The sequence below is a fragment of the Monomorium pharaonis genome, chromosome 3 (genome assembly GCF_013373865.1).
Source record: "Monomorium pharaonis isolate MP-MQ-018 chromosome 3, ASM1337386v2, whole genome shotgun sequence".
Lineage (NCBI taxonomy): Eukaryota > Metazoa > Arthropoda > Insecta > Hymenoptera > Formicidae > Monomorium > Monomorium pharaonis.
In genome coordinates this window covers 2558211-2573485 of record NC_050469.1, presented here as the reverse complement: position 1 = coordinate 2573485, position 15275 = coordinate 2558211, and the positions used below count along the sequence as shown (strand labels likewise).

Below are 15275 nucleotides of genomic sequence, written 5' to 3'. Positions count from 1 at the left end.
CCAGTTGCGTCTGGCGACAGCCAATAAGCGCTTAGTTTCTAATTAAAGCTCGACAGTCATTGGCTGTCACAAGTCGCAACTGGCGATTAATGTAGAACGGGCTTATGTTTCCTCTATAATTAGTCATTAGTTGTTGGTCGTAAGAAATCTAGCCAATCACAGTTGATCTTAAGCCTTGTCTACAGAAGTCGCAAGCAGCCAGTTGCGACTTGGGACAGCCAATGATTGTCGAGCTTTAACTAGAAACTAGACGCTCATTGGCTGTCGCAAGTCGCAACTGGTTGCATGCGACTTCTGTAGACGAGGCTTTAAGGGCCATCTACAATGGAGAGTCGTAGGCCGTAGCAGTAGTCGTAGAAAATGTCTCCACTTCGTATTGCTTTACTGTTTACAGCCTACAGCAGACATTGATCCAATTCATTGCGTGCTTACGATGAGCGTTGGGGCATTCGGGATTAGTTTTTGGTCGCCTTTCCTTGATGGCCGGCTTGTATGTTATTGCTATGTCGTTTTTATTCTAGACAGCATTGCCGTAGTTTTAGTGCTGTTACGGCTAAAACACTCCATTGTAGATGGCCCTTCAAAGGCTTTAAAGTCTTGTCTACAGAAGTAGCAAGCAACCAATTGTGACTTGCGACAGCCAATGCCTGTCGATCTTTAACTAGAAACTAGACGCTCATTGGCTGTCTCAAGTCGCAACTGGCTGTTTGCGACTTTCTTGCGACTTAAGGGCCCTCGCACAGACTTTGCATAACGCATAACATATGTACATAAGCAAATTGATTGGTCCATAAGCAAAGTATATAAGAAATTCAACCAATCGAATTTCTTATGCATTTATGTTATGAGTTATGCAAAAGTCTGCGGGGGCCCTAACGCTTATGGTATATCCACGCAAACTTGCATAAGCGCATAAGCATATATATAAGAAAATTGATTGATCTACAAGCACTTACATAAGAAAGTAGACCAATCGAATTCCTTATGCTAAAACTCCATGTATGCGGTGAACTCCGGCAAACGCATGCGGTGACCAATCAGAATTCAAGCGCTTGCTGTGACTTGCCGGAACCCGACCTGCGTCTGGTTACTGATTGGTCACCGCATGCGTTTGCCGGAGCTCACCGCAGACATGGAGTTTTAGCATTATGCATACATATGCTTATGCGCTTATGCAAGTTTGTGTGGATATACCATTATTACAGTTATTGTAGATTCGACCAGAAGGGCAGAAGGTGCTGGCGAGTGAAAAAGAAAGAATGCGGCAGACGGAGACAGTCGATCCGTGTTTCTGCGTCCGAATGCGCTCGTTCCGCTTATAATTTTCCCATCCCTACCTTTGCTCGTGAGCAAACTTCACGCCGAGTCGCTGCTGTGATGATCAGTGGAGACTGGTGAAGACAGTGACTAACGGTGACTACAGTGAGTCGAGCTATCTAAGCGTCGCATCTTATCGTAAATTGCAGTACTGTGTATATTGTGTACTCTATAAAAAAAGTGGTGCTACTCGTGGTGATATACACGCAAGACGAGGTAGTATGATGGTTTGAACGCTGTGCCAACATGACCGTGGATTTTGTTGACTACTTCTGGGTGAGTAATCTAAAGGAATCATAATATTCTTGCTGTTTCCTTTCATGCTTTCCCCATCCTATGTCTAATTTTTTAACGGATGAATGTGAAACATCTCTTATTGATCAGTCAGTGCGCAGTGAATTTAGGTTATGCCATGGGAGAATGTATTTGCTCATGTGATCTCTTCGGCTCTACTCTTCCTGCCTTGCCTTGCTCTATTTTGCTCCGTTTCCTTACTCCATACTCCACGCAATATTATTTTTGATATTGCCTGTCTCCGATAACGCGAAATATGTACCTATTAATGAATCTCATCCTCTTTCTCTGTCTGTCGTTCTCTCTCGAACTTATATATCCAGATCATCTCATTTGTTTTCTTATTCTCCTTCTTTCTCTTCCCCTTTCTCGTCTCTTCCGCTCTCTTTTTCTTGTCCCTCTTATCCACCTACCTCTATCTCTCATTCATATGCTTGTACTCTCATGCCTCGCATATGAGATAAGGCACCATTGGCTTTAATGTATGCATTACCATGCGTTAGAAAAAAAGTATTTGATTGAAGTAATTTATGGTACGTTTTTCATTATCTTTTTTTGAGAGTTTAATGTGTCAGATCTGTAGATATACAACACTTGTAACTTTAGGCCTACTCTCGTTAACTCTTTCACTTTTACTACATTGATATGATAATCTGGATAGGTATATGTGTATATGATTGTTAGCATGTGGTGAGCTCGAGTCTGTGGTTTGCTAAGCCCAGATGACGGTGCAGTATGGTCACCCCTGTGCATTTTTTATTATCTGTTTAATTTAAGGTTAAACTTAACATGTTTTTAGATGTATCCAATGGGATTTTATTTGATTAAAGTCTTATTGAATAAAACATCAGGTTGTCTAACCACAAATTAACTCTATAAAGGATACCAATTTTTTTTACCTCAAACATTATACCGGGTTAAAAATGTGCCCTATTCATTCCCAAACATGCTACCTACTCTGATGTTTCTGATTGGTTTCGTCATTTTTAGGGCACTTCCTCGATGTGTATTTTATATGCTACACGTATACATTTATTATATGTGTATTTCTATATGGATCTGTTAATCCATACAGAAATACACAGAAGTGCACAACATTTATATAAAACAGTAATTAAAGTTTCAGTAGCACTTTTCAGAACGTAGTTTTTGTGTTTTTTCTAAAATAAAAAAAGTTTTTGCAAGTGTTATGTTGATTTCAGACATTAAACAATTATTTAAAAATATATAATTGCCATAATTTTGTTTAAAAATAATTATAGAGCATAAAACTTCGTTAGAAGTAGCGAGAACTGTTGCTAGGACTGTGCAGCATATATATGTAAAATTAAGAAAATGTTAAAATATAAATAATAAACAAGTATTATAAAAAAGTAAAAATATAAGTAACAGATTCGTAATATCACAATATTATCTATTTAACTAACAAGAAAATCTCATGAATTCGAAAATTCAGGTTTTAATGAAACTTGACATAAATATATAGAGTGGAAATACATGAATTAAAAAACTTTTAGTTGTGGCTAGCTAAAAAATAGTTTGAAGTAGTGAAATTTCACTTTTCAAAAATAAAAACTTACTTTCTTTTCGATATTTTGTAAATCAAATATCGAAATATAGAAAAATGTTTTGTATTAAAGTTTTTACAGTGTATACAAATCTATTTAATTAATTATTTAATTACACTATTTCAAGAAAAAATTTTTTTTTAATGTCAATTTTTTAAAATAATTTGATAACTTTGAAATTTTGAAATACTTTTATGGATAGAAATTGATTGGAATTACCCATAATTAGATCTTGACATTGTCTCTAAAATCGACCTTTCATCGACATCAACATTTTCTACCTATATGAATGGATGATTTACTATAAAAAATATTATTCTAGGAGTGAACGCGCTTTTGATTTTCAATAAATTAAATTAATCTTTAATCCTACAACTTTTATTTGAAATACTTTGCTAAAACTTATATTTTTCGAGATTGTTTTTCGAGGGTTCTTTTTGGAATGTTGTAGGTATATATTTTTGCACCTCTTTAGTAGTATATTTATGATAAAATATACATTTAATGGCCTAACATATACTAAATGTAAATACAATTAGTTTTGAAATTTATTGTTAATAAGATACAAAATAAGTTCTTTTGTGTAGCACTTAAACGATTTACTTTATTAGTTTTGAAATTTTTTTGGACTTTAGTATGGAAATTAGTATGGACTTTAACACGATTGAATAGGTTTTAATGATATTTGTTCACAGTCAAATTGGGCTATTTTTAGACTGTACTCTTTGCAAATAGATCCTTTAAATCATGATTTTACATAAGAATTAAGAATAAACGATCAAATAACTTTTAAACTAATAAGAAAATTGTGCTAAAATTTTATACAGATATTCAAATATAATAAATAAAATATAATAAATATAATAAATAAATAATGTAGTAAATCGTTAAAATACACTATTAAAAGACATACATATTTTACATACATGCAAAAGTTCAAGTTGATAGATTTTAACTTTTTCGTACTTCCGAATTTCTTAAAAGAGATGCGTTTTATATGAAGACGATTTTACACTGAAAAAAATGTAATATATTCAATAAGATATGTTATTGCGGGCTGCCAATTACAGATATACTCAATACAATAATATATGCTATTGCAGTATCAACATTGTACTTGCATTAATAGCAAATATTATTGTATTGAGTATTTTATGTAGTTGACAGTCCGCAATCACATATGTTATTGGCTATATTTTTTTTTCTGTGTACCAATTTTTGAAGTGGTTAATTCCAAATTAACTATTAAAATTGCAATTCAAAATGGCGTATTCAAGAGGACGATCATAAAATGATAAAATGATATATTTGAAATATCACCGCGGATTAAAGTTTTTTTTATTACTAATTACAAACTGAAAAAATAAAACTTTAGCCTAATATATATTTAGAACAATAAAAGTAATTTGAAAGTCTGAAAGACAAATTGTAGATGGTGCACACTTTGATTACATATTAATTATTACAATATTTATTATTATAAAGTTTTAATCATTTTGCATTTTTTCAATTAAATAAGATTTTAAGTATATAATTAGAATTAATTAAATAAATTTTTGATATAATATGATTATTCTTTATTATCTAACAGTTGAATTTTTTGCAAAATTTTTTTACATAACTATATTGAAAACAACATTTCAAAGTGTGCAACAGTTTGCACATATAGCTTAAACCTTCCTCTTTAAAATAGCAAAGGTAGAAATCAATATATTTGTTTGAAAATTATGATAATTTTTGTAAGAAGGATACACTATGTCCCAGAGGTACAAAAAGGTTAAATAGTTTTTGAGAAATACATGTTAACGGTTCAAAAAATGCGTTTATACTTAAATTTGCATTACATGAAGACTAATAAACATTAACTATACTAAAATTTATATTTATTAAATATGTACAAGTAGATGTAAAAACAAAAAATATGTATAGAGATTTTTTTAATTCTCGTTAATAGGCAAACTTTTGCACATTTTACACTAGGATACTCTTTTAAAGGCATTACAAATTTATTATTTGATCATTCTTGCATATTTATCTGCCACTTTTTTTCTCAGCGCACATGTTGATAAGATAATTGTCCACTTCCCTTTTTTGACACCGTGGGTATTTCGAATTGAAGATTATTTCAATCGTAATGTAATATATCAGACATTTTATGACGAGTTGTTTGCGATAGATTCTTTTACAATAAAATCAAAGCAGAAATTGAGATGTACATGTAACTGCAGCGAGTAATCAGTACAATAGGATGACAAGGGCAATAATATGTAATGACAGCTTATTACGGCGATCACTTAAGCGGTTCTACTCAATGTGGATTTACCGTCTGATTAGAGTTCAAATGTTAAATAACTAAGTGGCCTTTAAGTGCCGTTCCAATATATATTTTTTAGTCGTAATATTGTCATTACAAGGTTTTTGTACAATTTTCTGATAGACAAATAATCTGTGTAACTTTGTTCCATTATCCTTTATGCTAATTTCTACACTTTCAAAGTTAAAACATGCACATTTATACATATTTTTAGAAGATACGATATGTGAATCAATTATTTGAAAAACAATGTAACTAAAGAAAACTTTACTTTTGGAGAATTAAAAAATTATATAATTTTTAAAATTATATAATTTTAAAAACCGCAAATAAAAATTTTAAAAATAATTAAAAATATATGAAAATTATATCGATACTAATTTATTACATTTAATTATTACATTAAGTGAGCAAAACATGTTACTATGAAATTTATTTTTAAAAAGAAATATAATTTAAGAAATTTTAATTTACAATGTGTTTTCAGTAAAATAAATTTTTTATACATACACTTTTATACTAACCCTGCGTTAGTCAACTCCGCGTTAGTAGAAACTATCCCCTTCATATGCACTCGGCGCAAATGAGTAGCGTAAGCGGGGGATAGCAATGCAATTGCATAGTAAGTAATTTTCGTAGTTACGTGTTCATGTAGATTAAGTTTTATGCGAGATTATGATCTAATTAATTGATTTAAAAAATGGCTAATATTTTAGAGAAACAAAAACAAATATGCTTAACATGAAAATAAAATTTGCAATTAAAGCTGGATTTTGTTTAATAATATTTTATATATATTTATGAATCTTAAATACATTTTTCAGTTTTATAAATTAAGTTCCAAATACATTTAGTCTTGAATTATATACATAATTATAAACTGGCTACATGACAATGCCGTACGTCCCTGAATTTCACGAAGTGGGAATGAGACCCAGCAATAGGAGATCACTTCGCGTTAGTAGACTCGGAGTCCTACAGGAACAGTCTACTATGCGGGGTTTAGTGTATAAAAAATAGGATTTTGAGCTGAATACTATTACTATTGTAAAAATGCCGAAAATTATCAACATGACACTTTTTTACAGAGTTGTGCTGCAACATATATTCAAAACTGAAAAATTGTTAAATTGTTAATGTTAGAATTTTTACAATAAAACGTTTACAATAAAAATTAAACACTTTCCTTGTTACTAATTTTTTTTAAAAACTGTTACTAATTTTTTTTCCATGACGTATATATGCAGTCAAAGGGTTAAAAATAAGGGGAATTCTTAACAGACATCGTTATATTCGATGGTTTCTAGTATTAAATTTTAATTTTTTGGTGAAAATATTTGAGATATTTCATATTTGAGATATTTCATATAAAATTTTATCGCGATTTTATGCATAATTATTTTGTAAATAAATAAACACATTTTATTTACAAAACAAGTAATCTTTATAAATATAAATTATATGTACTAGTACTTATGTAAGAAAGTCAAGTGTTTTTTATTTCTTTATTATATGTATTTCCATTTAGAGTACATTTCTATTTGAAAGTAATTTTGAAATAATTTTAGATATACATTTTTGATGAGTAAATATGAATTTTTATTATTATATAAATTTCAGATATAAAATCGTTACCAAATTATTTTCAAACGCAGTAAAGCAATATCTGCAATTTTTCAAAATTATTTTGAAAGTTATGTAAAGAAATACATTCTTAAACTAGAGAGTAAATGTAGAAAATTTTTAAAAGCAATGTAAAGCGCACTAAATTTTATATTTAATTGAAAGATATACTGAAGTACTGATTTTCTTATTATTCAAGGGCGATAAGAATAATGGATTTGACGTGTTGTATCATAACATGAAGCATGGTGTAATCGCCAGTAAGGAATTGGCAGAATTTTTGCGAGAAAGGTCGGCTATAGAGGAGAACAATTATAAGCTCCTTAGTAAGGTAGCGAAGCAAGCGAGCAGTAGCACACAAGGAACATTCGCACCTATATGGGCTGCTCTGAGAGGTGCCGCTGAGAAACTTGCTGTTTTACACTACCAAATGGCCCAGCGGGTTACTGAACTTATAAAAGATGTGTCAAAATATGCGGAAGAGCTGCACAAGAAACATAAGGCTGTAAGTATTACGTCTTTCTATTTAACTTCTATTTAATATTGCTTGAATGTACATTCTTTACTGAAAAACTAGAATATTTTTTTCATTGATTTGTTTTACGAACTGTCTTACGAAGGTACGCAAAATAGGGTGTTATCTTTTATTTACGATTGACATGCTCTACTACAAAATATGTCAAATAAATATCCCATAAATTATCAGTATCCGCCCACAATTGAGTGAGTCAATAGGTTCTCATTGTCCGGCAATCAAGTTAGCAGTGTACAGAAGCCTTATCTATTAAACGCGCACAAATAGGAAGAGATACTGAATGCGTATCACACAAGTTTTTTTTTATTATATATTTTTTATTTGGTACTGATTGTATATTGGAAATTATAGCTTGATGTTTCAGGTAGGACTCCGATAATATTTTGTTTCTCGAATATAAACATATAACATTTAAACATATAACATATAACGTTTACATTTATTTTTAGAAAATTGTTTATTTGTGAGAAAACGTTTATATGTATACGGTTCGCAATTATTTGAATTTAAACGAAAATATTTTTACATGTTTAATATAACTGTTTATATTAATATTTAACATCTGTTTATTAGAAACGTTTATCTGTTTTACATTATTTTTTACTTATTTTATTTTTGAATGTATGTATTTTATTATTAAATATAAGAAAAAAATAATTACTTATAAAAGAAAACACATAATAATATGGAAATAAACGTTTTTAATAAATAAATGCGTTAAACATATTTTCGTTTAAATGTAATATAAAAAATTTAGGACTTAGAACGTTTTTATAAAATCGTTTATATTAAACTGATATGCTAATTATAAACAATGTTTTTTTAACATATAATAGCAAGTCCTAATTTCAGGATTTATATCTGTCTATTATTACGATATTTAATATTTTATTAATAACAATTTTATATATCATAAGTTTTTTATAACATGTTGCAGAAAGTACAATTCAAACAAGCAGTCGCCTAAATCATAGGTCTTTAAAGTCGTATTGTCTTTGAAGTATTAAATTAAAAATTAAACAAAAAAAATATTAATTAATAGCTAACCCAATATAATGAATTAAAGAATCAGAATATATCTACATTTAAAAACCGGTTTAAAAATACAAAAAAGCCGAAACCGAAAATATAAATTTGGACAATCTAAATGAAAGATCTACGGCAGGCGTAAATTTAAAAATTCTGAGTAGTTTAGAAATAGGAATTACTGTTGTAGTTCAAAAATAAGTATGCACATAGCTTACTCTCTGCATTACCTGGAATTAATGACGAGGATATGGCAAGCTTTTAGTTCCATTTTTTGTTTTTATTCGATTTTTTTTTTTTTTTTACAAATGATTTTCTTCTTTACTAGAAGTGACAGTTTTACGATATATATTTATTTAAAAAATTTATTTTACATATTTGTGACAGTAATTTTATTATTTAGAAGAACGTCTTAATACTTTAACGGTTCCATATATGTTATAAGAATACATGAAATACTTGATTACTTAAAAGAAAATACTGAGACAATAGATGATGCTCTGATGGCATCACCGTGATTGAAAGGGTTAAACTACGTTGGTAGAAATAGAACTTAGTCATTTTTATCTTAAATAATGTCTCTATTGTGGCATTTTTAGAAATTGTTATAAAATAATTTTTTAAATAAAATTGCTACTATCTAAAGTTAAGATCATGATTCACTAAAAAGTTTTTTTTAATCAATACGTTTTTAATAAAACAAAAACGATTTAAAATATTGAAAAGTTACAAACAAACGATAAAAAACAACACATTTTCAAATAATGTTTTAAAAATTGGAAATTATCTTGCTTTTTAGAAACTAATTAGTTTAAAAAATTTAAAAAACCGCCTTAAAAATTTTAAGAATATTATATTAAATCTGAAGTAATTTTGGCTATTTTATCTGGTTTTAATTATATAATAAACTTTTTTGTAAACAGTTCTTCTCTGGTTCAATACTATCTTGGTTTCAACGAATTTGTGCAACACGTTGCACTCTGTGCTCGGCGCATTGCCTTTTTAATTATTATTTAATTTTTAAATTTAATTGCATTTAATTTAATATTAATATAAAATGTTCATAATTTTCATAAACTGAAAATTTTATCTTTGAACAGGTTGCAATATACATAGAGATTTTAACAAGTTTAGGAAAATAAAATTTTTAGTTTTTTAAAGCGTTTTTCTAAACTAAAAATGTTGAAATCCTTCTTATTGATTTTATCAAAATTGTCAACACATTTAAAACACATTGTTAACAAAAAATCTTAGAGATTCGTATAGATTGATGTAAATAAAAACATTTTATCTTAATAAAATTTGTGTTATTTTGCTTACCGAGCAACGTATTCTTAAAAATATTTGACTTTATTTTAATATTAATAATAATTCCTAATATATAAAATATTAATTATTATTGATTTAAGCGAATGTTAATGAGTTGAAACATAAATTATTACTTGAAATCGGTTTTTATTAATTATATTATTATTTTCTGGATTTATTCGTCATTATTTATTCTATTAAATTTGTACATTCATTAATTTTTCTCAAATGAAACGAAAAGCTTAAAAATATATTTTTTAAGAACTAAATTTTCCAATAAATTAAATTTAAATATAGAATATTGATTTTTTTACTCGTTATTTTCTTTTTTAATATTAGCTGTACCTAATATTAAAAACTGTAATTTTTTAAAGGGCTAGTACGCGTAGAACAGGATTATATTGTTTATGGAAAATCTGGAATTTATTTTATTTTATTAAAAATTTTGGGATTGATATTTAAGGACATTTGTAAAATTTTCCTACTTTTAAATTTTATTTTTGATAAAATTTATAATTTTTTAAATATATCGTAAAATAATTTCATGTATACTCATGTGACTTGTAAGTTTTTATTTAAAAAATTAGTAATGATATACGATAATATACATCGTTTTTAATTCCTTTTCTGTTTATTTAATCATATTTCGAATTTCGTATTTTTGATGAGTTAGATCCACATATTATGAACAGATATAAATCTGTTTATATCTGATTTATATCTGATTAATTTGTATTTATTTTTAATTTTATTTCTAGTTTAATATTTAAAACTTAAGTGATTTTTCTTTGCTATTACATGATTACAGAACATTAAAAGATACAATAAAAATATTATGAAGTTGTATTTAAAAATTTTCTAATTTTATTTTGAATAAAATTTCTGAAAAATTCGAAAATTCTGAAAGAATTTACAAATTTTGAATAAATATCCTGAAGATGTAAGCTATTAACCTTTTGTCTTTTATATTATTTACTTATTTCATATTTTTGTTAGTTTACTTACATTAAGTATTATAAAGATTAAAATTATTGGCATACGATTTAGGCGATATACATTCTGCAACTTTCTATAATTAATAGCACATGCTTATCATGTTAATTGAGATAGTTTAGAGAATAACATACACTATATACCAACAACATCTAGGTGAAGGAAGAAGAATCGTCTACTTTAGAAGTTGTACAAAGTATACAGAGCATTTCGGTAACATTACATAAAGCGAAAGACATGTGTATGCAAAAGCGGCTTGAATTAGAGAAATTAAGAAAGGACAATGCCAGTCAAAGGGAGCTGGAGAAAGCGGAGGGCAAGTTCAAAAAAGCACAAGACGACTACCGGACATTGGTGGACAAATATACGGTCATAAGAAACGACTTCGAGGCAAAAATGACTCAGGCTTGCAGGGTACTAATTCTGAATTAAAAATATTAGAAATTAGGCTGCGAGATTAATAATTATTGTGCGGGCGATTATAGCGAAGCGTACTAATCAATGTACGTTTTCGTTACTAAGCGGTTCCAAGATGTGGAAGAAACGCATCTGAAGCACATGAAGGAATTTCTGAATACATACGCTGATGTTTTGCAAACCAATCACGAGCAGGTCGGCCAAGTACACATTGATTTCAAGCGACAGTGCGTTGACATGACAGTGGAGAAATTATTAGAACAATTTGTTCAGAGTAAATACACGGGTTTCGAGAAGCCAGGTAAAAACAGTACTTAAAAGATATTTTTTTTACGTAGAAGTTCTGTATGATGTGTTTGTAAATCAGGTGTGATCGAGTATGAGGAAGTTATGACGAGTTTAGCGGAAGTGACCAGTCACTCTCAATCTGAAGGTGGCGTGGAGACGCCTAAAGAAACGTCAAAGGGCACTAATGGCGAAACAGGCGTAGCCGGTAACAGTCACAGTTCAAAGAAAGATCAGGGATTAAAGGGGGAGGGTGATACTTTGAAAGTAATGGATGGGGAAAGGGGAAGGGTGATATTGGAAAAGGATAGAGAAAAAGAAAGACAGAAGGAAAAACACAGGGAACTGTCACTAGCACAAACCACCAAGGCTTCCCGCCGTACTACCTCGCTACTCAACTTATTTATGTCCAACTCCCAGGGTAGGTTTCTTTTTATCTCTCTCTCTCTCTCTCTCTCTCTCTCTCTCTCTCTCTCTCTCTCTCTCTCTCTCTCTCTCTCTCTTTTTCTTTCTCTCTCTCTTCTCTCCCTTCCTTTCCCTTTCTTTTATTGAATTACATAGACTTTTTCAAAGTTTTAGTATTTTTTTAATTGCAATAGTTATTGCAATAGTTATTAGTTAATTGCGTACCTTGGCCTTGCAATGAGATGCTACATCTTGTACAAGACATTTCTTCCTGTTTTTCGTAACCTTTTCTATTATATCGATACACTCTCACATCTTCGTATTGCCATACGCAAGATAGATACGCTTTCGATCATTTTCGACAAAATTTTGTTATTATCTGAGTATTCGTAAAACAAATGTTGGCATAACATTGTATATGTTGGGGTAAGCTTATTTTGCTATATTTTTAATTTTATATTTGTTAATATTATTTGTTAATATCGTTGATCACATAATACACTTGCCCATTTGAATTACAGCACTTGATCACAGGTATATTAATTTGAATCTAAATATGCAGTACAGTTTTTATCAACTTGTTTACGCTTAAGTGATTGTTGTGTTACTTGCTTTTGCGTAACGATCTAACATTAGGTGGAGGATGACGTACATATGGAATACCATTGTGTTCCAGGGGATTTTTTATTTTACTTTTGTTACTTTATTTTTGTTATTACACTCTTATGTGTACAATTGTGGACACAGAGATTGCAATATTTCTTGAAATTAATTTAACGGAATCAAGTTTAGGATGCGAATCATAATTATAAACTTTTGTTCCTCTAATTTTATCCAGTAGTTTATTTTACACTTGATGAATTTAATGTTTATTTAGATGTCCTGCAGCACATACTTAATATTTGTTTTTTATATTACATAATATTACGTGATTGTGCATTTTTTAACTCATAAAAAAAGTTGCCACTTCTGATTATGTAACTATTTACAAAGAAAAAATTATTGACGTAAAATTAAATTTTTCAACTTGATTAAATTTTTTTCTGATTTAAGTATTTTATATTAATATTTAAACTTAAATATTTATATTTAAATATTTAAGTTTAAGTAAAATATATAAATATTTAAATTTGTATAAAATATACAAATACTTGAATTTTCTTAAGTATTTACATTTAAATAGTTTAGTTTTTGAATACTTATGCTATGAGAAAAATTAATTATAAATTAAAAAATTTAGTTAAGCCAATAATTTTTACATACATATCGCGAATTGTTCTTATATGTATATTAGGATACGTATTAATTTATTGTTCACTCATGGAAAGTAAACAAATAAGCAGTGTTTAATATTGTTTGTCGAAAATTTATTATTACAGTTTATTATATATTAGTTATATTTTTTTTATATTTCTTTGTGCAATTACGATATATAATTCTGCTAATTTTCATGTATTTACGCTTACTTTTACTGATCGAATATAATTACAATTATATGTTCATATGCGAAAATACATATGGATGGAGATATTATGTGATTACTTAAAATATTCTGCCATTCCTCTGGAACACTCTGAAATGCCATTGAAAGTGCAAAGGTCATTAAAATTTAAATTGGTTCGACTAACGTGCGTAATGATGTGATAAGGAGTGAGAAAGAAAAGGGCCACCAGTTGACGGGGAAGTGTTCAAGGACGTGAGAATGATGAGTGTTGTTTCAGACAAACAGAAGCAAGCAGGGTCGTCTGGTTCGGCTCCTGCCACTCCTCAAGGGAACAACCTGCCTCCTGCTGTTCCACCTCCCAGCATCTCCAGGAACCCTCTCAGAGGATCTAAATGTAACAATTTACATTTTATTCCTGTACTTCCTTTACCATAACCCTCTCGCTTTTTCGTTAGATTACAACCCATACAGCATAGAAAAATTGCAGAAACATTGCAGAAATATTTTATTTCAACATTGCAACATTGCAGTAACGGTTAAATGTCTTTTTAGAAATATTGCAATATAAAAGTGCAGCAATATTACAATACAATATTTAATAATATTTTGTAATGTTATAATAATTTTTAATTTGAACAATTATTCTATAAGGGGTTACTACAAGTCTCTTAAATACACAGGTGTTTTAAATTAAAAAATTGGAACAAAAGTTGGTAATTATTCAGTTTAGGGGAGACAGCTCCGATGATCTTTACCTTGACATATGTTATCAAGGTTATCCTCCTGAGTGACCTTCAAAAGATTTTAGCCGGCGCTCGTAATTCGTTAAAAAGTTATTAACAAAAAAAGTTTTATAAATACGACACATAATTATTCAGTATAGGAGTACATCACATGGTTTCGCGCCGGTGTTGCATCCTTTACCAACTCCGCACGCTCAAGAAGGATAAAATTATGATGAGTGAGAAGACATGATACCGATTCGCTGGTGTTCAATATCTGTTTCACTTGCACTCGATACTAATGACGTTACTCGCTTGAGTGCGAGTGAAACGGATATTGGACACCGGCGAATCGGTATCACATTTTCTCACTCATTATAATTCTATCTCTCTTGAACTTGCAGCATTGAAAGATGCAACACCGGTGCAATTCCCAATTTTTACGCCGACACCATTTCTGCCAATGCGTGTACTCCTATATTGAATAATTATGTGTCGTCTGATTAAAATATTGTTACAATATTATTAAAATCATATTGCATATCTGTATTTCGATACTTATGTTTCTGAAACATTACGTTGCAATGTTGCTGCAATGTAGCTGCAAAGTTCTGTGCCAAGAGAATATATATTATGAGAACACACATTAGAGATTACTGATACTGATTAACTGCCGAGCATTAATAAAATAATATACTCTATACTTGACTTTCGCTGACGTACAATTGATAATTGTGTCTTTTGTTTCTACTTATCTTATTCTTTTTCTTTTATTAAGCATACTTAAAGAGTAAAAGCTAAATAATAACTTTGTACATAATTTTTCATCTATTGTTATATAATTGTTACATTTTTTAATTGATAATCCTACTCGAATAATCTACTATATTAAAGGCCAATGTGCAAGAACAGTTAGTGTGTGTGTATGCACGCACTCGCGACCGCGTGCGCGCGCGCGCGCACACACACACACACACACACATCACACACCACACTTAAATTTTGAAAATCTGACTTTAGATTT

General features: G+C 29.5%; 1 protein-coding gene across 5 annotated transcripts in view; it reads left to right on the top strand.

Moving 5' to 3' along the window:
• Window positions 1-1269: 1269 nt before the first annotated feature.
• The window catches only part of LOC105838976 (F-BAR domain only protein 2), a 38733-nt gene continuing 24727 nt past the window's right edge, over window positions 1270-15275 (top strand). For 2 of the 5 annotated variants that reach the window (XM_028194504.2, XM_012684949.3), the window contains exons 1-6: window positions 1271-1593; window positions 7316-7621; window positions 11135-11392; window positions 11501-11696; window positions 11763-12101; window positions 13807-13923. In XM_028194504.2, coding sequence (XP_028050305.1) covers window positions 1564-1593; window positions 7316-7621; window positions 11135-11392; window positions 11501-11696; window positions 11763-12101; window positions 13807-13923 — 1246 coding nt within the window. In that variant the 5' untranslated portion in view covers window positions 1271-1563. Of the gene's footprint in view, window positions 1594-7315; window positions 7622-11134; window positions 11393-11500; window positions 11697-11762; window positions 12102-13806; window positions 13924-15275 lie in introns of all 5 variants that reach the window. The other 3 variants (XM_028194506.2, XM_028194507.2, XM_012684950.3) reach the window with 3 other exon arrangements.